The sequence below is a fragment of the Polypterus senegalus genome, chromosome 1 (assembly GCF_016835505.1).
Source record: "Polypterus senegalus isolate Bchr_013 chromosome 1, ASM1683550v1, whole genome shotgun sequence".
Classification (NCBI taxonomy): Eukaryota; Metazoa; Chordata; class Cladistia; order Polypteriformes; family Polypteridae; genus Polypterus; species Polypterus senegalus.
The window spans coordinates 131123108-131147059 of NC_053154.1; the positions used below are offsets into that span (position 1 = coordinate 131123108).

Below are 23952 nucleotides of genomic sequence, written 5' to 3' on the forward strand. Positions count from 1 at the left end.
TATGCACTGGAGGGTTAAAGTATTTGTTAAATAATTATATGTTGTTTTGAGCTTTATGCTATTCCTTTCTTTTTCATTGTCAATATGGGGATAGACCATTTTTTATTGTGTGGGCATTGATAAATTGACAGATAATATGACCTAGTAGCTAATATGTTTTAAATTAAAACTAAGTTACATATCTACTTGTGACTTCCTTTGTGACCTTGAAGAAGTCTACAGTGCTTTAATATTAGAAATATTTGAGCAAATATACTAAACTTACAATGACACAATATGCTCACTGTGGAAATATGACCTTGGATGGTCATAGTCATGATTTTAGCACACATATTTCACATATTGTTTTTTCTTTTCTTTGCTTATCAAGTGCATTTAATTTATAGTCACTTTAGGCTTTTTTAATTCATTAACTAGGGGTACATAATATCCTCATTTCTCAGGTTTTTTGACCTTTTGACTTTTGACCCTATTTCTTGTAATAGTTTTGTTGTTGTTTGTGTATTTCATGCTGTAACCTTTTCTGCTTGATCTTTCTTTTGACTATATGCTTATTTTCCCATTTACATTGTATTGTAATGATTGGTTGCTGACCCTTTCTTACATTTACGTTTATCACTGTGTCATGCATGAGTCCTTCTTATTTGAATTCATATTTTATTCAGTGTGATTATACTTTTGTAGTCCTTATCTCTTTTTTCTTAACTAAACTAGGTCACAGAGTACCAGTTGGTCATTGGTTGTTGTTTTAGAGGACAGCCAGTCAAGATTGTTTCAGTTTGTAATGCTGTCTCATCCAATCACAACAGGACACACATCATGTTTAGGTGAAAGGAGTAAAGAAGGAAAATATCCAAGTTCAGAAGTATGAACATTTCTTTTGAATGTCAGGAAAAACTATATAGTTTGACAAAATACTCTCTTAGCTGTGACAGTAGGTTTGTCCTAGAGCTACATACTTTGTGTAATTGTCCCTTGTGTCACATAATGACTAAAGTAGAGGTAGTGTGGAGAGTTAAGAGATGCTGTGATAAAGTGTAGGATTAGAACTTTTAACAAGCAAAAGTACTCTTTCACCCATCCTTTCAAATATAAGCTGTTGAAAGAGTGAAGGAAATTCTTCCTTTGCTTTTTACTGGAAGATGTCCTGGAATGGCCACCCCAAAAAGAATCTCTCTATTATAAAAAAAAAAATTCTGGAAAGGAAAAGCAGGGCAACGAGACGTAACCTTCTCGGAAGACACTTAAAAGACCCATGAGACGCAAACAATATCAAATAAGAGCACGGCCAGCAAAACACTCAGTCATGTAAAGGCAGGTAGCACACACAGATCCTGTGCTCTCAGCACATATAAAGCGTAAAAGGACAATACGTTCTAGATTAAACATCAACAACTAAGCAAAGAAGAAAGAGCAGCGCAGAAAAAAGAGACCCAAAAGCGTTGGGAAAAAAAGGCAGCTAAGAGATTTTGAAAGCAGTAAAATTCGAAAGGTTCAAACAAACGATGGCGCGATACACATGCAGAAAAAAGGTAAAGAATATGAAAGCAGTAAAATTCGAAAGTATTGTAGCGTCCCAGCCAGGTTGAAGCCTTTTTTGTTTTTAAGTGACTTTTTTTTTTTAAGGTTCGATTGAGGGAGGGCGGAGTACAACACAGAAGACTGATAGCGGGGTATTGATTGATGCGGTAAGGGGCGGGGCGAGACACAGGTCAGCAGCTGTACAGGGTTTAAAATGATTGACGGGCAGTGCGACAGCAGCTGCCTCCCCTTCACAACGCAAGCAGCATTATAGGTCCTGCAAGAAAGAGATTTAACCACATCCAGGGCCGGAAATAAAGGACAATTATTGTTTTTATAATGTCACGTGAGACAAGGCAGTGAGCCATCATTTAAAACCTATCCTAACAGTTGTTGGATTGCTTTTGGCAGACACGCATCATGTCTTCCCAGCTCTTAAAACAACGACATTCGACAAGCAGAATAGGCAGCTCGCCAGCAGCAGAAAGACAGCTGATGTTCCGACGGCATTTCCTTACCGTGCGTTGCAAAAGTTTTTAAAGTAAAAGTGAAAATAATGTATATGTAACAATTCCCATTAAAATAACAATCTCTTTAAATTGTATATCCGGTAAACCAAACATGGGGGTGGGCGAGCAAAGCAAGCAGGGGGCAGAGCCCTCTAGTAATAATTAAAGCAGAGCAGCAAAGGGTGTACAGAGTTGTTCCTATTCAAGGGTTGAGTAGGAGACCGTTACCTCTCCTTATTGCTTTAGGCTTTGACATAATTGTTGACAAGCTGTACATTTTGTACATTGATACAGTAGTACAAATGCTGCAGCCCTGAAAATCAGCTTATCTTTTATTGGTAACATATGAATACACTATATACCCGAAAGGGAGCACTGGGGTTAAAGGCTTTCAAAATGTCTATAGCTGTGATCCCTAAATGATACTTCTGCTAATGCTGTGCTTGTCTGTGTGGATTCCTTCTGACGCCATCCATATGCTCAAAAGGCTTTGGCTTCTTGCTGTGTAATTAAAGTACAACCAATTGTTGTAAAGGAAAATGACTGGTACTTTAATCAGAAATGCCTACTTTAAATGAGTTATGCTTTTATTTTAACAATGTTTGATCCAAACGGTACTTTTACTTTAATGTGTTTTGTCATGATGCAGTTTCTTATTATTATATGTTGTGTGATACTGTCTAAGGTAATCAAAATATCTTTATAGTTAGTTGTCATTTGTGAGTGCAATCCAAAAATGTATGGTAAATTTTACTGAAGGTTTTCAACAAGGAAGGGATACATAAAAATGTGGAAACTTGTTTTTTTAAACAGCTATTGTTGCTGCATGATTACATGAAGTTTAGCTGGATTTTTTTTTTTATTGTTTTGGACATGCTTTAAATTAGACCATGCTTATAGTATGACAGTAACGGTATCTAAGTTGTAAAGAATTTAAAATATTATTGCACAGTTGTTTACCAATAATAATTAAGCAATCTTTTCATATGGTAATTATAACAAACCAAATGTTAACACTTGTTGCAGTCTCATACTTTGCAGTGGTAAATGGGTATTTGCATACTTTCCATCTTTTCTTTGCTATGCTCGACATTCATTTTGACCTGGTGGAGTTGCTTTCATGTGGTTTAGGGAGCTAGATGGGAAGCTCTATTAAATACAGTGAGTCTGGTGTTTGTACAGTATTCTAGTTTTACACATTTATGAAGATACGTTTAGTTTATGTACAAAAATCATCTATCTAAATGATTATAGTTGTAGGCCAGGAATGTACTAGCTCAAATATGAAACAAAAGCATTAAAACTGAATACATCTATTTTGAAGTGGTCAATTGCAGAAGACCTAACAACTACCTTTTGATATGTGTATGTCACTATAACAAACAGTAAAATAGGTATTTTTACCTCAGATTTTTGGTATTGTCTTTTCAGATGGAATAATATTTCTTCTCTGTCTTCAACTAGCTTGGATTTTTCGATGTAAACAGTAGTAAATTTGATGGATGCATTTGAACTACTGACAAGAAATCACAAATAATTCAGAAATAAAATATGTACTGTATCTGTTTATCACAATATAACAACTACCCATCCTGGGTAACTGTGTAACATACTGTAACTGCAATTATACAAGATATGAAAACAAAGTGAAAAATAATGTACCTGCATGCTCTAACACCTCCTTCAATAATCTTGACACTTTGGAACTATGCCTAGAAGCACTTAGACAGAGTGTAGGTACTCAGATCTATGCAACAGTGCAACAGATTATTCCAGAACATGCATTTTGAATTGTTTTTGTCAGACCACACAGTAGTATATAACTAGCCAGGTAATTATAATTCAGCCAAATCTCATTGTAAACAATCAAATTTACCTTAATTGAAGTTGCCTGAGAGACCTTCCAACCTAAGTCACTTTTTTTTTTTTATGGAAAATAGTCTCCAGAATTGCATGTACAGTATAATGATGGCTGGAATCTCATCAGTAACACTTACTGTGGTGTTGTGGGAAAGAGCAGTCTTGTGGCCAGACATGCCCCTGTTTTCCAGTGGTGCTAACAGCAAAGCCAACACCAACAGCATAGATATTCATTCTCGAGTGAGCAAAAGTGGACATTTCTCATGTGTGTAATAAATTGTTTTCAAAATCTGTCTTATTCTTTTTGCCTGAACTGACTCTTAACTGATGCATTTGATATCAGTCATATCACTGAAATGCTTACACAACAAAAATAGCCTGTTTAAACAGTATAGCCAAAACATGTATTCAGCTATAAAATAAATAATAGTAGCATCTCACAGAAATGGATTACATCTTTTTGAAAACACTTACTTAATATGCTGATTCAACTTAAAACTGAACAAGTACATTGGACCCTTATCTTTGATGTAGAGGTATAAGGAAAGTTTAAACACTTTTTGTTTCGTGATTGCAGTAGTGCCAAGGTAGATGCATCTATTTTAATACAATTATTATTATTATTATTGATTTTACTGTAATCATTCCATACAGATAGATCAATTTTTACAAAAAATAGAATTGAAAACAAAACATCCCAACCCTCACCTCTGAGAAAGAGAGCATGACCATTGGAGTAAAACTTAAAGGTGGTCAAAATACATAAATTGATGAGTTTAATAAGCAGGTAAAAAAAAAAGGAATGCAAAAATATTATGGATTAGATCCTGCCAGGTTTTGAAAAAGTTCTGCACAGATCCTCTAACTGAGAAATTAATTTTTTCTAATTTCAAATAGTATAAAACATCAGTTACCCACTGACTTAAAAGAGGAGAGTTAGGGTTCTTCCAGTTTAGCAAAATAAGTCTGCGTGCCAATAGTGTAGTAAAGGCAATCATAGTTTGTTTGTCCTCCACTTTAAGCCCATCTGGAAGAACACCAAACACAGCTGTTAATGGATTAGGAGGGATTGTGACCCCAGGGCTGTCTGAAAGGCACTTAATAATTTTTGTCCAGAATGGTGTTAATTTGGAGCAGGCCCAAAACATGTGTCCCAGTGAGGCTGGGGCATGATTGCAGCGTTTGCAGGTTGGATCTTTCCCTGGAAACATTTTAGACAGTTTTAAGCGAGACAGATGTGCTCAATATATAATTTTAAGTTTTTATAATTGTATGCTTTGCGCATATGGAGCTTGAGTGAATTCTCTGCATTGCTACCTTCCACTCCTTTTCTGAGTGTGTGGGGCCTAATGATTTTAGCTCCAAGATCATAGGGGCATGGTCGGAAATAACAATAGCGTCGTACTTGCAAGATTTAACCGTAGACAAGTAATTATTATCTATAAAGAAATAATCAATTCTTGAGTAGCAATGATGCACTGGTGAGTAGAAGGAATATGTTCCTGACTTTGGGTTTTGAAATCTCCAGGGGTCTGATAAGTTGTGGTCAGTTAAAAATTGTATAATTGTCTTTAGTGTTAGATGTCATCCCCCCGTGACAGGAGACCTATCTAAGAGAGGATATAAAACACAATTAAAGTCCCCATCCATTTTAATTTTATGAGTGTTCACACTGGGAATGGATGTAAATACATTTTTGCATGAATTCCCTATCATCAACATTGGATGCATAAACATTTATTAAAATCACTTTACATTTAAATAAATCGCCCATGACAATCACATATCTCCCTTCAGGAGCAGATACTATATTTGATACCACAAATAAAACTGTTCTATGTATGAGAATTCCCACACCTCTAGTTTTCTTCGTAAAGCTGGAGTGGAACACTTGGCCAGTCCAGTCTTTTTGTAGCCGGAACTGATCCTTGCTTAGTAAGTGGGTCTCCTGTAAAAATACTATCTTAGCATTTAAACATGTTAGGTGAGAGAATACTTTCTTTCTCTTAAATTGGTGATTCAGGCCTTTAACATTCCAGCTCACGAAGTTAACTGTCCCATCATGGAGACTTTGATTTTAATACAATTATTAAATACAGGTTAACTTGACACAAGTATTTTGGTAAATAATCGTGCATGAATTATTATAAAGTACTTTCAGATGTTTTATTTTAAATATGCAATCATGATAGTGCTTGAAGCTTCCCTCTGGCCATCTATTTTCTGTACTATCCTTTCTAGTTTTATAGTCAGTAAATGAATACTGGCAGAATGTAACTTTGGAATGAAAGGCAGTCCGTTTTAGGACATTTTAAGTTGAAGCCTTAAATGTTCCTCTCTGTATGTCTTTGGCTTTAGATAGGAAATAATTTTGTCTGTCAGACTCTTTGTCATAGACTAATAGTTGTGTTGTTTGCATATTGTATCAAAAGCTTGCCCTAATCTTTAGCCATTTTAGGAATTATATCTGTATTTTAATTACAGGAGGTAAAATATAAGATATCTCTCAAAGGGTAATGTTTTCAATTAAAATGTATTTACTTCCAGAATAGGGTGTTGATGTGCCATTTTTATAATTTATTATTGTATGCAGTTAAATTGGAAGGTAGCATCTTCTTCTTCTTTCGGCTGCTCCCGTTAGGGGTTGCCACAGCGGATCATCTTCTTCCATATCTTTCTGTCCTCTGTATCTTGTTCTGTTACACTCATCACCTGCATGTCCTCTCTCACCACATCAATAAACCTTCGCTTAGGCCTTCCTCTTTTCCTCTTCCCTGGCAGCGCTATCCTTAGCATCCTTCTCCCAATATACCCAGCATCTCTCCTTTGCACATGTCCAAACCAATGAAATCTCACCTCTCTGACTTTGTCTTCCAACCGTCCAATTTGAGCTGACCCTATAATGTACTCATTTCTAATCCTATCCATTGTAAAAGACTCAAAAGGAAACAGCATAAAGGTTTGGGGTTTCCGGCCCCGTATATTGCAGACAAATTCACAATAAATTAAACACTGGTCAAAATATAAACAAAAACAGTTCATATGCGCAACGCCAACTATGGCGTCGGCGGTCATTTTATAAAGGAGGAGCCGGAAGTGGAGGAATGCTGGGAAGGAACCGTGAGGGAGGATGGGATTGATGACGTCAACAAAAACGGCAGAGAAAGGGCGGAAGTAACGTGTTGCGGGAATGAGGCTTATGGTGGCGGAGCGTCTTTTGTCCTGGAAGAAAGCAAAGGAGAAAGGTTTGTACCCTGCCACTCCCTGCCGGCGAACGTCTTCCGATGTGTGTTAAGGTCCGTCTGCGGTCTCCTATTCGCGCGTGCGTGACACCATCTTTGTCACACCCAGTGCAAATCTTAGCATCTTTTAACTCCGCCACCTCCAGTTCTGTCTTCTGCTTTCTGCTCTGTGCCACCATCTGTAACCCATATAACATAGCAGGTCTCACTACCGTCCTGTAGTCCTTCCCTTTCACTCTTGCTGATATCCATCTGTCACAAATCACTCCTGACACTTTTCTCCACCCATTCCACCCTGCACTCTCTTTTTCACCTCTCTTCCACAATCTCCATTACTCTGTACTGTTGATCCCAAGTATTTAATCTCATCCACCTTCGCCAACTCTACTCCCTGCATCCTCACCATTCCACTTACCTCCCTCTTATTTACACACATGCATTCTGTCTTGTTCTCCTGTTAAAAGTCTCATCCAAACTTGATGATATTTGCTAATTAAATGGTATGTAAACCACATAGACAAATGTTTATCATGAACAATGTAAAGGGAGAAACAGTAAATGTCTATCTAAACAGATGCATCTTCTAATAAATCACATTGTCCCTGCATAAGCAATACTGTATAACAGACTGAATGGATAAGGGGTCCTGTAGCATTACATCAGACAATGCCAAATGAGATTCACAATGCCATGCTTATACACAGTGTGGATGATGGCCCAGACACAAACAGGTAGACATGTTTTAACACATTTATTTACAAGTCCTAATATTTACAAAAGTGCACACAACCCCAAAACTCCCCCAAAGTCCAGGCCTCTTACACAATGCATTCCTCTTTTCAGGCCACCTCCTTTCCTCTCCTCCCGAGCTCCGTCCTTCTCCGCTCCCGACTCAAGCCCTCGAATGGAGGGAGGGAGATGGCCCCTTTTATAATCACCTGGATGTGCTCCAGGTGCCTATCGATTAGCTTCCGCTGGCACTCCCCAGTGTGGCAGAAATACCAGCCATGCACCTGGAAGCACTCTGGGTGTGTCCCTGGTCTTCTTCCCCCCAGCACCTCCGGGTATGGCGGAAGTGCTGAGGGCCAGGGCTCCTCAGGCATTGGGGCACCCCCTGGCAGTGACCACGGGCCCCTATAGAGTTGAGCTTCCAAGCTCCGTTCCCGTGGTCCCCAAAGCCACCAGGGCGGTCACCCCCTTGTGGACTGGAGGAGGTGTAAGCCCTCCTCTGGTCCTCCTGGGCATCCTGGCTGGGTACCAGCCACTCGCCACAACAGCAACACAGATCAGATACTTGTCAATTCCAACGACATCATCATAAAATTTATGTTGCTAAAGTATTAATTGCACAGTGAGTATTTAGATATTCTGCCTGTACATTTTGTAAATATTGAGAATGTAACTTTTTGTTTTGTAGTAATTTTTAAATAATGCTTTTAGTAAAGATGCTGACCACAAAAGGTTGTATGTTAAACATCTTCTGCATACATGCCATAATAAAAACTTTGGAAAAAACTGTCTCTAAGATTAAGATTATTGTTAGTTGTTTTTATATATTGTATAATGGGGTCACCCATTTTGAGGTCCATAATATCACAAAACCACTTAATTTCTTGTTTAAATCTGTATAAAAAAATAAGATGCATCATTAATGTTGCTGCTGAATATGGCTGTCCTTTAGCTAACTGTGTTACTTAGTTGTGACTTAAGATGACATTTTAATTTTTTCATAAGTTATTATTAGTACCCTTTTTTGTGTCATCCTAAATATAACATTCTTGAAGTTGATTAACCATTTTACAGCCAGGCTTTTTCAACGCTGAACTAACTTTTCTTTTGTATACCATTGGTTTTGTTTATTTTAAGCATTTTATCTAGAAGTAATTTGTGCTGTTTATAGCTACTTTATCCTTAGAAGCTAAAGCAATATTTTTATATTCTAACCAAAAAAAAACTGAAACATTTTAGTAAGTCTTTGATCTTTGGTATGTAAAATGCATCATATTTTTAACCATTGGGTGCATATGTTGAACACCTCTGCATATTTTTGAACCATTGTTAATGCAGAATCCTTCATTTTCATTGCCATCTGCAAGTGTAGACAATTATACTTAACTTTGGATGTGGTCCATACTACACATGGCTAGCAAAGTTTGTCTGAGACAACAGATGTATGCTTTGACTAGTCACATAAGATAAAGGTGCCTAGTTAAAGCAATGGCACAAATTGCCTAGGATTTGTGTAACTTAAGTTTAAAGGTCACAACAAAGATTTAATTGTTGTTTTCCTTTTTTGTGCTCCAGCAGGATGTACTCAGCTGAGCCAGTATGCATCTGGCTCACATAAAACAAATGTGTGTGAAATTCTATTTCCAGCATACTAATTCCAGTAAACTGGCTGAACCATTGTTTCTTTGTATTTCCTTTCAACAATATCAGGAGCACGCAATTCCTGATAAGCATGTATAATTAATAAGGACAAAGAAAAAGACACTGGAATCTTTTTGAAGTACAGGTATAGAGGTCACAGCCAAAGCATAAATGGGAAATAAACCAAAGGACAGCTTAAAAATGTATAAACACTAAGCTATTTAGAAGACATGTTATGTCTGACAAGTTTGATTTTGGCTTTGGCCTTATGTATTGACTGTGTTAAAAGTTGTAAGAATTTGAGTGATTTAGGCATGTTTTAGTCTAGGAGAAAATACAGGTGCTGCTTTGTAACCAATATGGATAATCTGTCTTTTATGTGAAATTTAGTAAAAGTAGCATTTTGGGGTAAGAACCAAATTATGGCTCCCATTTATGTTATGCAATTTATTTTAAAGCTGGAAGAGTTAATTAAATGAATAATAAGTCACATAAATGCTGATACCATGTTGTTTGATATGGAATTGTGTGTTTTGTAATCCTAAACAATATGAAACTGGTGTCTCTTCTGGTGGGGTATGATTTTGATTCCTTTCGTGTCACTTCCACTCCTTGAAGACTTTTCCCTGAATATGTGCAGCTGCCTAGCACCTGTTAAAAGTGAAGTCTGCTGGGACATCACTGAGTATCTCCAGCTGGTCTATTTTGCTGTATGTTTCTAACTGTGTTTTTGTAAATGTTTGCTGAGATTTTGAAGACAGTAGAATTCAGAACACACACTTAAATAAATTAAGCTATTGCAGCTCTACAAAATTTTTTTTTATATACTTTTACTACAGTATCTCTTGGGACTATAGGAGTAAACAAAAAAACACCGGGAGAATGTACAAACTCTATACAGAATACAACATTCATCATAGTCCAATCGAGGTTTTCAGGCAGTGCCATATATTATGTAATCTACCAAGGATCAGGAATCAACATATATTTGTTTTACTCTTAATGAAAGTCATTCACAGTGAATTTGATAGAAGTAAGGCCCAAACCTTAGTATACACATATTGTTCATACTAATGTTTTACACACCCTCGGTCTACTAACACCTGGTTATATGGTGGAGTGCAATGATTTATGACAAAACAGTCAAACATAATGTAAGTGTACAGGATTCTTTAAAGGGTATAGCAGATAATAACATCAACTGGAATTTGACTATAGACTGGACACATTTATGGCAGACTACTATCTCCTACTAGGCTGTTTTCAGAGATCTTTTAATCTTGTATGACTCCTAGTAGCATTTCTTCCATGGACCCTATTTTCTTTTTCTTACAGTGCAGTGTGTTGTTAGATTGATAACCGTGAAATAACTCACTGCAAGAGCGTTCCTAAGTCAGCATGTCCCACGTTAGAGTAATGTTTCTTCTAATGCTAGGTGAATTACCAAAACTAATTTACCCCCCATACAGTAAGTAGCTTGTGCGTTGTTACATTTTTGTGTACACTGCAGTGCCCACTTGTATGGGCCTGTTCCTTGTGCCTATCACTTAGACAGTTAGGGCTCTGCCTTAAATAACCCTAAATTATCCCTAAAGTGATCTGCAAATTAATTGATGAGTAGAAGAATACACTCAATGATTTCCAGTTTTAATAAATTTGAAAACTTGTTCTGGATGATTCTCAATTTGAGATGACTACAATTTTATATATTTTATTTAAAGTAGCATTCTTATTTGCTGTGTCTCAAGAAAAATTGGAAATTGCTGAAACTGGTTACATGAATTTCATGAAGGTTTCACTTGGTGAAATAAATCCTACCAGAAACCAGAGCATTCTTTTAAGCTTTACATTTGTCTAATTTTAGTGAATGCACCCTATGGTAAACTACCATTTCATCTTGGAGTGATGTCATGATTGTGCTTGCTTCTTCTTTTGGCTCCCTATCACCCATGATCTGAAAAATTAAATTCAGAAACTGGATCATTAGATAAATATTACTGTTTTTATTAATTCCTGAGTCTGCAATTGCTGTGTTACCACTTCTATTTACAAAATAATTTGATGGCAAGTTTAGCAGTAGTGAAAGAAGTTGGGAAATCACTAGTTTCCTTGCACTGAATTTGCTGGGCTGAGCAGGACAGGAATCTGCTAATTTTTTCATTACATTATGAAGGTTGATTCACCACAGCATTGGCCTTTGTGGGGGCAAGGGATTGTTGTTTTGTTGCTAGTGAGTCACAACAATCTTGCTTACATTGGATTGGATTTTCTTTTAAGTGCACTCCCGTGGCTGACCCCACCCCCAACCCACACCGGCAATTTAATAAAACAGCACGCGTAAACCTGTCTTCATAGTTAACCTACACATAAGGAATGAGCCAGAGAGAAAAAGAAACAACACACAGACACAGGCCAACAGACTGTTTGAGTTAATATTTATGTCTCCATCTCAGATTTGGCAGCTGAAGTGTGCTTTCTTATTCTAAGAGGGTGGTCCTTTTTCAGGACAGACTTGGATAGCTTCTCTTAATGCATCTGGCTCTTTTGGGCATTGCTTTTTATGAACATAGAGGACTCTGGGCTTCAGTACCCTGAAGCCAGAACTATTAATAAACATCAAAGTGCTTCTTTTTCTATACTATTAGCTTTGAACAAAATCTTGTACAGTTTAATGCATGGACTGATACATGTCCTTTCGCCTTTCCTGCCAACACAGATTTTGGCATTCCTTGTCGCTAAGCTGGAAAAATCAGTTAAGAATGTATAGATGAAATTAGGACATGGTAATTTCTAAAATGAAGGTGTGGCATAGTGGTTAGTGCTGCTGTCTCAGTCCCAGAAATTTCAGTTTGAGTCCTGGTTAGCTGCATGTTTTACACATTCTCCCCTTGGAAATTTCAGCATCTTGGATAAATCTGAATATGCAATAATAAATAATAATAATAATAATAAAAGGACACCACAGTGGTGCTGCTGACTTGCAGTAAGGAGATGGGGGTTCACATCTCTTGTGTTCCTCACATGTATTTTGCATGTTCTTCTCTTGTTTGCATGTGTTTCTTCCCACTGTCTAAAGACATGCAGGTTGGGTGAATTGGCATTGCTAAATTGTACCTAGTGTGCGTGCATAGGCGTGTTTGCCCTGTAATGGACTGGCAATCTGTGCAGGTATTGTTCCTGCCTTGCATCCTATGATTGCTGAGATGGGTTCCAGCTGCCCAGAACCCCTGCTCTGGATAAGTGGGTTAGGAAGGCAGATGGGTGGATAATAATAATAAGTATATAAGAGCAAATAAAAGCATCCTTTCAGTTACACATTTTGTTATATACCTGTTTAGTGCAGGGATATTGTCATGTATTCTGCATCTCACATACTGTATAATCCCAGTGTTTTATTTACAATTAAAAAGACACTAATATGTCCAACACATGATTTTTCCTGCATAATGGTGTGAAAAATATTGTAGACCAAAACAAAATTATCTTGTTGAAAACAAATGATAAAGTCCCTGTTAAATTTTGCTGCACTTGGGGCAAATTAAAATAATTAATAATTGAAATGAATGCAAACCTTATGATATGCATTTGTAATGCTAAAGTACCAAGTTTTCTTTGGATGGAATGATGTGTTTTTGAGTTGTCTTGTCTACAGATTCATGTCTAGACACATAGAGACATCCATTTAAAAGTATTCATACTGTATTAAATGATGTCTAAAATATATAAGTTGAAATTTGAATACCCCCCCGGACTTGGTACTTTCCCCACAGTTTTCCAACAGTACATTTAGGGAAGCTAAAATACATGAAAAATCAGGCCTTGATTTTTAGAACAATCTCTTAATAATGTAGGTATTTCATCATAGTGTCTCTAGCTACCCTTTGACTTCACGTCTGTTTCTGTCTTTTTGTAGTTTGAATTTATTAATGTCTTTTAAGTTCCAGTTTTTGTGGTTCAAAGATATTATAATTTGGCAATATATCAGATCACACTTTTTGTTTTAATAATGCCTTTTTTATTGCTGAAAGTTTTTATCACATCATATTTCATTTGTTTATGTCATCTCTTATTGCTCAAATAATGTTCTAATGTGGTTTGACTTTCAGATGTAGGTTGACTTGGAATGTGTACTTTCTGCTGCTGTAATAAAGAGACTATTTCTACCATTTCACTGAGGGTATAAGGTTTTGAAGAACTGTTTTAGTTTTACTAAAATTTGTAACTTGTTATTCCTTTATATTTTCAATGTTAATGATAGGAGCATGCCAGTTGCCAGAAAACAAGTAGTTATCATTATCTGTAGATTTCTTAAACTTTAAGAGCTGCCTTTTGTGAATTACAACAGGAAAATCTCCAAGACCATTCAATGTTTCTGAAAGTCACTTAATTCTGGTATGAGGTCCCTTTTCTTTACTTTTCTGAGGTCAGTGGCGTGGCCGTCATAGTCATATTTTTGTAATTCAAAAAAATGTTTATAAGGGGAATGTTTATTAGTTACTAGCAGAATACCCGCGCTTCGCAGCGGAGAAGTAGTGTGTTAAAGAAGTTATGAAAAAGAAAAGGAAAAATTTTAAAAATAACGTAACATGATTGTTAATGTAATTGTTTTGTCTTTGATATGAGTGTTGTTGTCATATCTATATATAGCAGAATACCCGCGCCTCGCAGCGGAGAAGTAGTGTGTTAAAGAAGTTATGAAAAAGAAAAGGAAAAATTTTAAAAATAACATAACATGATTGTTAATGTAATTGTTTTGTCTTTGATATGAGTGTTGTTGTCTATATATATATATATATCTATCTATATCTATATACTGTATATATATATATGTGTATATATAGCAAAATACCCACGTTTGAAGCGGAGAAGTAAAAAGAGAAGGAAACATTTTAATAATAATATTATTAATAATATAATAAAATAATAAAAATAACGTAACATGATTGACAATGTTGCTGGCATATATACATACATGTGTACATATATACACACACATATACTATGGGGTGCCAAACAGGAAAATAAATTGATTTTGTGAATATATAAAGTTGCCGTCAGAATATATAAAGTCAAAACTTGAATATATAAAGTCATTCCCGAATATATAAAGTCAAAACTTGAATATATAAAGTCACTGTCAGAATATATAAAGTCAAAACTTGAATATATAAAGTCATTTCCGAATATATAAAGTCAAAACTTGAATATATAAAGTCAGTGTCAGAATATATAAAGCCATTCCTGATTATATAAAGTCAACATCGGAGTATATAATCTCACTCCTGAATATATAAAGTAAAAGTCAAAATCTATTGATTGAAATGACTCTGAACTGAACTAAGTTAACAAAAACGTATTCAGAAAAATAAATTTAAAAAACACTGTTCGGTTAATGTTTTGAAAATGATGCATGTGCCCTGACCAGGATTGGTTCCTGCCTTGCGCCCAGTGTTGGCTGGGATTGTCTCCAGCAGACCACCGTGACCCTGTGGTCGGATTCAACGTGTTGGGAAATGGATGGATATTCCAGTGCTGACTTTGTATATTCCGACGCTGACTTTATATATTGAAGTTTTGACTTTATATATTGCAGCGCTTACTTTATAGCCTATATTCCGACACTGACTTTATATATTCAAGATTTGACTTTATAGATTCCAGCACTGACTTTATATATTCTGACACTGACTTTATATATTTAAGTTTTGACTTTATATATTCCAGCGTTTACTTTATATATTCCGAAATATTCCAACGCCGTCTTTATATGCTCAGGTTTTGACTTTATATATATGGGAGTGACTTTAGGCTATATATTCAAGTTTTGACTTAATATATTCCAGCGCTGACTTTATATATTCAAGTTTTGACTTTATATATTCACGAATGACTTTATATATACAAGTTTTGACTTTATATAGTTAAATGTAGTCATCATTGCATAACTTTTTCTTTACCATAGAAATTTAGACTAAATAGAAGTTACTTATATCCAAATTCGAGCTATAGAGCTGTCGCCTGCCTGCCTGAATAAATCACCCTCGCTTCGCTCTTACTTTTTTACCGTTCATTTAATCATGGTTAGTGGTGGAAAAATTATAAAATGGAAGGAGGATTACACTGAGTATGACTTTACCAAAACAATTATTGATGGTGAATCGATTATTCATAAAGCTTCAATTGGTGATCTGTTTTTCTGTGTTAACCTCATATTTTTTCATACTTCTTCTCAAACCAAGGGGGTGCGAGGCTAAAATGAATCGGGAAGCGATGATCAATGTAATCGGTGTACCAGGAAATCATGCATTGACAGAAGTTCCCCTTTGCTTGTGATTAAATGCGTGATTTTTTTAACGCGTTATGGAGCACATGCATCGAAGCTTCTCAGCTGTGCTTGTGCTAAGAAAAGGAAACATTTTAAAAATAACACGATTGTCAATGTAACCTTTTGTAAGTAGTGCCTGGAGGTTTCAGTGTGTAGAAACTCTAGACACAGCATGTGTATTAACTTGTGGATTTTTCTGTGAGTATTTGCGTTAGCTGCGGAGCGCAGCTCAGTGCGAAATGAGGTGAGATGATGATGTGACTCCCCCACCCGCCCTAACTGTCAATTCCCCACAAACACAGTCTCTCGGAAATTTGCATAAGCACAGCCCCTCACCTGCAATTTTAACTTAGTTACAAAGTGATCAAAACTCTCGTTTATATCCTGCGTCCTCTCATTAAACTTGTATCCCGCATTACCCGTGGGCATGACAAACGCCAGCGGCAGCCTGTCTATGAACTTAATTTAAGGTTTAGGTTTACACCTTACTTTGTTTCCGAAGTAGCAGCACTCATGAATATGGTTGTATATGTCATTCGCTCGCTTCTTATTGTTTCACTGCCTTCTCAATTGTATACTGCATGTTTTCTTCAGCGCTTTTTGGAACTCTTCCTGGTTAGCTACACACTGCGTTGACAGTCAGTTCACGTGATTACGTGGGAGGCGTGATGATGTCACACGAAACTCAGTCCCCCACGGCTTTCGAGCTCAACTCCATTACAGTATATGTAGAAAAATAGCTTCCAGTTATGACCATTACACATAGAATTTCGAAAATGAAACCTGCCCAACTTTTGTAAGTAAGCTGTTAGGAATGAGCCTGCCAAATTTCAGCCTTCTACCTACACGGGAAGTTGGTGAATTAGTGATGAGTCAGTGAGTGAGTGAGTGAGTGAGTGAGTCAGTCAGTCAGTCAGTGAGTGCTTTGCCTTTTATTAGTATAGATAAATAAACAATAGGGCTGTAGAGCTGAAAATAGATTGCATGAAAGTAGAAGTATAAGCAGTGAATGCTAAAATGTCTTTAACAATCCTTATGGTATCATGTTGCTGATTAGTCACTCTGCATGATCATACATGATTTCTTGGTGTATATTCTCCTGTAATGGTATCCTAATCAAGTGCCGCTTAGAATACAGTACCTCTTGCTACAGTTTTCTGTTCCCCCTCTCCCTCATTCCATCACTATAGGAGTAGATATGTACACAACTTATTTTACCAGATCTTTCCTTACATAGGTTTCTTTTATTTGATTCTAATACTTTTTCTTCTGCAGAATTACAATAGTTTTGTTACAGTGTTCTTAGTGCTTGCAACTTTAATGCTTAGCAGTTAACAGTATCATGTACAATAGGTAAAAGAATCACTTATTCATATAGCATAACGCATAATTCCTCTTAAGGTAAAGTTAACCATTTCTTTTTATCATGATTTATCTGCAGTTTACCAATCTATTGCTGTCTTATTCTTGGCAGGACAAAATAGTCTTTGCAAAAAACAGTCACAAAGATTTTTACTTGTATGTACCAAATAATCCATCGAGCTTTTACAATAGTGAAAAAGACAGTAAATGCTTACTCTTGAGGCTTACAAGGCTAGTGTCAAAAATAATAAAACCAGCACATTATTCTCTTTAAAGCCCATGCTCACTCCACCCTTTCTGGCATGTCACTTGTTTTACTTTTCTTCTTCTTTCTTATTTTATGCTGCAGTCATCACCTTTACAGCTTCTACAGTTTCAGTCTATATACAGTATATTACGGCTATTGTCTCGGTGGCATTCACTGAATTTCTGAACCTACCTCTCTTACCTAATGAGGCGGGGAACTAAAGCTTAACTTGACAGCAAAAGTTTGCTGATGGCACACAAATACACATAAAACACTATCATTTACAAACATCTAAAATACTTGTCATCATGACTTTGAAGAGAGAGAGGAAACCAGATTTACTTTGAGAAAATCAAAGTGAATACTGGGAGGCCATGCAGACTCCTTAGACACGTTTATTACTGGCTAAATTTGGTCCAGTTCTCAAATGCATATAAACCCTAACAGGACTTGTGTGAACAAGTCACACTGAACTACATGTAGATAGGGTTGTGGTGGTAATAAGGTTTCTTATGAAATCTGCAGTAGCACAAGGATGTGCACTCCTAAATATTCCTTGTGTGATTATCTCTTGATGGACTAAAATTGATTTCTCCCTTGTGTATTGTTCTTGCTTTATTTGGCAACAGAAAACAGACAAATGAAAACTGCTTTACTAAAATACACAGAGAGAATATGTTACACAGTTTTTATTATATCTAACAACAGAGCATCCATCCATTTTCCAACCCGCTGAATCCGAACACAGGGTCATGTGGGTCTGCTGGAGCCAATCCCAGCCAACACAAGGCACAAGGCAGGAAACAAACCCCGGGCAGGGTGCCAGCCCGCAGCAGGACACTCACACACACACCCACCCATCCAGCACACACTAGGGACAATTTATAATCACCAATGCACCTAACCTGCATGTCTTTGGACTGTAGGAGGAAACCGGAGTACCCGGAGGAAACCCATGCAGACACTGGGAGAACATGCAAACTCCACACAGACCTCGAGAGGCGAACCCAGGTCTCCTAGCTGCGAGGCGGCACCGCTACCACTGTGCCATCGTGCCGCCCTATGTAAAAGTCTTCCTTCACTAATGTTTTTGAAGTTATAAAAGTATCACATCTAAGGGCTACATGGAAAGTGTCTGTGACTCTTTCAAGCAGCCAAGAGGGCCACAGATATAAACCTTTTTTTAAAGGCTAAAAGAGAAAATGTAAGAAAATAATTCACCTATGATATCATTACATACTGGAACATACGTTTTCAAAATAAGCCAGCCAAGTACAGCAGACAGCTCCAGAATTTAAAAATGCATTTCTTTTGTCTAGAGAGTTTTTGCTACCATATACATTTTTAATAGCATAGATCAACAGTCTTATGTAGATAATGAACAATGTAAAGGATATTCATTTACTTTTTATTTGTTTGTTGCAAAATACTTTTGAAAACTGGTAAGGTTTAGAGCTCATCCCAGTAACTTGATTTGATTTCCTTTGAAATTGTTTATTACTTTATTACTAAGATCATTCTAATGATGTTGTTTAAATAAACATTTGTGTGTTTCTATGGTTTACTATTTTCATTCTTTATAAGCTGGAGTGATGCATAGGCTGTAAATTCACTGTGAAAGAGATGTTATTTATAATTTCAAATGATCGTTGTTTATTTGTAATTTGTTTGATAAATTGTACTTTTTTCTTTTATAGCCACCTAGAAAAGAGAACAACATGGGAAGACCCTCGCAAAGCAGTAAATGCAGTGCTGAATCAAATAAGCCACAATCCACCAGCCAATACAACAACCATGCAACAAAGAACAATGGCAATGTCTCAGCCAAACCTTGGTGAGCACCTTCTTTAACATTTAAATATTTTCTGGGGGCAACAAGCAGTTGTAAATATTTACCTTACATAAATGACAATTAAAAATAGTTTAAAGTTATCTAAGGGATAATCATTGTGTCCCTTTGTATTTTAAACTGGAGAGTAAAGGAGGCATTGAACTAACCTCATTGTTTAGTTAAAGTGGCACTGATCATGCATCATGGTTTTAGGATTTTATCATATCTGTTATAATTTAAATTCATCTCATTAATAAAATTTAAATTAAGCACTTGTAGTTTTGAAATATTTTAATCACTTAATTATAGTAGTTAATACATTAAATTTTAACATTCACTATAGCAGGCTTATTTGACAATTTATTTATAAACACAATTTGGACAGGCATTTCTTGTTCAATTTCCAAACCAGTGCAATGATAACAGAGGAAACTATTTAAACAACGTAAAATTGTAATTATAATATTACTATGTACAGCCAAACATTTGATTGTTACTGGGATATTTCTAATTGTTTCTGTGGTAGCTCTGTCGTTTTCCCTCAGCATCTTACCTTCACAGTGGGGATTTTGCAACAACATCAGAAAATGAGCATTAATTATGCTGTGTCATAAAGATACTGACATAAGTTCCAATGATAAACATGGATTCTGTGACTGGCTTTAGAATCCATGGCACACCTCTTATGATGCTCCCACACACCCATTATAATTGATGTTCAAGTGCATTAATTCCTAACAGATTCTTTCTTGAACTTTCTACATCTACCTGCATATTGGTTTAACAAAAATCTTCAGATTTTAAATTACAGCAACACATTTTATTGTGCTCTTTGATGTTGAAAGCTTGAGTAGCTATTTTCTGTTCAAAACAACTCTGTGTCACTTGGAGACAGAGTGACACCTCATTAGAAAGTTTTAATCTGGAATTAGTGCATTTGATATTTAACTTTGATTTAATGGTACTAATTCATGATCTTGAAAACAGAATTTTAGTCTTAAACGATAATTGGAATGACATTGTTCCTGATCTTATTAGATAGATAGATAGATAGATAGATAGATAGATAGATAGATAGATAGATAGATAGATAGATAGATAGATAGATAGATAGATAGATAGATAGATAGATAGATAGATATTCTACATGTAAATAAAACTGGAGTATTTCACTCTAATAGGAGTTACTATGTCATGAGTCAAAAACTTTAAGTATCATAACACCTTTGTAGTTACAGAGTTTATTTACTTTGCCACATTATAGTGTCATTATGTCACAGTGATTAATAAGTGACTGTCTCATGCATTTCTTAATAGCATTTTTTGTGTTCAGTCTGCCCGTCACAATGGCTTTGGTTTGAGCAATATGTTATAATCCCCTTATGCCATTTGCTTCCTGAGTACTGCTCATACTAACATCAGGCTGATTCTGTTGTTTTGATGTGAATGACAAGCAAAACACAATTTATGCCTGATGCCTGTTTTAGTGTAAATATATCAAAAGCTTAATCTGAAATTAAATATTTTCGTTGCCCCTTTAGTGTTACATTTCTTCTTTAAAAAACATGTAAAAAGCTTGCATTTTTGGCTTGAAAAATGATATATTTATTAAATCTCATCTTTCTACTGTAAAATGTGCAAATCACTAAAAGTACAAAATCAGAAGTGTAGAAAGTGTAATAATTATACAAATAATAATGAATAATAATTAAAATAATGCTAATACAATATATACTGTCAAAATGTGTCATTTGTGTAGTATAAGTTGAAGCACAGTGAAATTCACAATCCACGTCACAGTTGGGACAATAGTAGTGTGATTACCTTGTGGATTTTATTTCCAGACTGGTCAGCCATTGAACAGCACACTGCACATATGCAATTTACACAATTGTCACTTCTGGATTCATCAGAATCACTTTTGATTTCACTGTCTGTTTCAATTTCACTGCCTGAAGACAAATTCACTTTATTATCACTGCTTGTATCACTGTCAAGAGCATGCAACACCTGGGATGCTGAAAAACATTTCTTATGGGACGCCATTATAAGGTAATAGAAGACATGTCTGCACCATTGCATGGCTAACACTCAGGCCTGCTGCTTATGCAAGAAATGCCTATATTGTTTCACAAGCAACATTCGCCAGTAACACTGCTGGCACTTTTACAGCCCAAATAATCCTCGGGTCTAATGCTTACGCGAGATGCATCTATACAGTTGCCCATGTGATGCTCAGGACTAATGCTTTTAGCACTATTTTTACTGCTAGAGTGATACTTGGGTCTAATGCTAAGGAGGATTTACTGTATTAATTCATGATATACTGTAAGCTATCAATCTTTATACTTGTAAAAACATATATTTATCACAGTTCTCTGTTCTTCTACAAAATGAGTTTCTTGAATAAATTTTGTTACAGTTTCATGGTTCAAAGACGTTATTTTTTGCCTACATTTTCTGAGGTCATTCCTTTGTATACTATATCCCTTTAAAGATATTAATGATTAAAAAAATTCAATTTGATGATCAAACTTTGCAGCTGGAATATGTTTGGTAAATCATCAACCTGCTAAAGCTTATAAGAATCAACACAAAGGTCTCATGTTGCTTCTTCTGTACTTCAGTGTGGATTTGTAAATTTTAGCTTATGGATTTATTCTAACCTTCCATTTAATGTAATATCAGTCATATATCTGATTTCTAAGTTATTTAAAGCGGAAGTGCAAAATGGCAGCTAAGTATAGACAATATAAAAAGCAATATATCCATCTTCACCTTATATTTTTCTGGTTGATTTTGTTATAAAATTCATCTTTATTATTTGCTGTTGGGCTTTGGTCTTTATGTATATTTACGCTGTGTACCCACGTTCAGCCAGGTGTTGTAATCAGACTACAATATTGTTGAGTCAGCTTTTGTTAAAATACTACAGTTTTCTAGGTAGAACATGCAAATTTCGGTGAGACACAGAGGCAAAATTGCTTGATAAAGAGACCCTGTACATTTTTGCTTTGCTTATATTCAGTTTAAACAGCTTCTTATGGTGTGTAGATTGCATAATGTTTTATTACTCCTTATTGTTTGGAGATGAGAAGGCTATTTCAGATGCAGAAACTAAAGAGGGAGAGCTGATTATTAGTGTTGTTTACTTAGCCAGTAAAGGCTGGAAAGTTTTGACTTTATGTTTTTCACAATATTTATTTCCTTTTTTGGAAAGCAGACTATGGCTGGCGCCTGCACAGACTTGTCTTGCACAGCTGATTCTTAAGCATATCAGACAAGAGCTCCATCTGTGTGTACTAGGTCCTGTTTAAAATGCCTGATAACGCAATACTTTTAAACGCATCTTCATCTTGTCTACAGTTTTGCTACTGTACTACTGTTGTAACCCAGTTAGCCTCTTAAATATGCTTTGCAGTCTGAATTAACTAAAAACTGGATGAAACTTTGTACTTTGTTGCTAAAAAGCTAAGACTATAACTAATGTATACTGCTGCAGTTAAGGTACTTATCTTGCCTTCAGTTGTAAAGTACAAAAACCCTAATGAAACAATGCCCTGTAGCAGTTTTTTTCTTTGTAGTAAATTAGAACCAAATGTGTGATATTTGTTGGATACTTTGTGATGAAATGGAAAAAGGTATTGTCTTCAGGTCTTGCCAAAAAGCCTAAAAAGCCTTTTGTTGCTCCAGTAGGACTGTTAATGTTGTAAGAGTATGCTGTACGCATCAAGAATACAGGCATGCCAGAAACACTATAATATGAGGGACGTTCAAAAAGTTTCCGTACTTTTATATTTTCATTGGAAACGGTGAAGGCGGGAGGAGTAATAATTGGGCATTAAAAAGTTGGTACGATGCTGGGAAAATTGCATTGCAAACAAAAGTGACTATGTAGAAAAGTGACACAATTTGTTTTTGAAATTCTTAATAAACAGAGTTAAAAAAAAAAGTACGAAAACTTTTTGAATGTACTTCGTATATCTGGCAGTTTCTAGTCATTGTGAAACATTCAACTCTGTTCATGCCCAGTTCATAAAATGGAAAGTTGAGGTGGAAATATTACTGGACCTGACCAATACTTCATTTGATTTTTTTTTCATTGGACATTTTCAGACTGACTGGGGAATGAAGAAGCAAGTGATCTTTACCAGATCATTTCAAATTAGGCCCTCTTCTTTTTCCACTGTTAAAGGCCCCTTTAAAATTAAATTGAATTCAGAACCTTGCCAGTGTGTTTTCATTTAGAATGTGTTCCTTGTTAACAGAAATAACCGTTTTTGTTCTCTCAGAAAACTAAATGATCAAATTAAAAAATCCCACACCTTGCTTTGATTAACAAAGTTAACCTGCCTTAGTTTTTTAGCCACTGATGGCCCCTTGATGGCTTCAGCTGCCTAATTGTTCTGCACTCCGGAACAATGGGGTCAGTGTTCATTATGCCAATGTAAATTAGTGTTAGTGATGTTGTTGGGAGATAAACTTTGAATTAAGAAGATACAGAATTTTTTTTCTTACAGTTACAATTGATTTTTATTCGTTTGTTTCATTGTGTGTTCCATTGACAACTTTTGAAAGTAAATGTTCTTAATTGCTACTGTGGTGAATGGTCCTTTATACCTTCTGTATGTAATATTTTGAAACCCACTTCACCCATTGTAGGGTCACTGGCATGCAGAGACTAT

General features: G+C 35.9%; 1 protein-coding gene across 1 annotated transcript in view; it reads left to right on the plus strand.

Moving 5' to 3' along the window:
- wwtr1 (WW domain containing transcription regulator 1) overlaps positions 1-23952 on the plus strand; it is a 106516-nt gene that overhangs the window by 54695 nt on the left and 27869 nt on the right. Inside the window, exon 2 of the mRNA XM_039758116.1 lies at positions 19134-19270. Within this exon, the coding sequence (XP_039614050.1) occupies positions 19134-19270 (137 nt within the window). The remainder of the gene's footprint in view (positions 1-19133; positions 19271-23952) is intronic.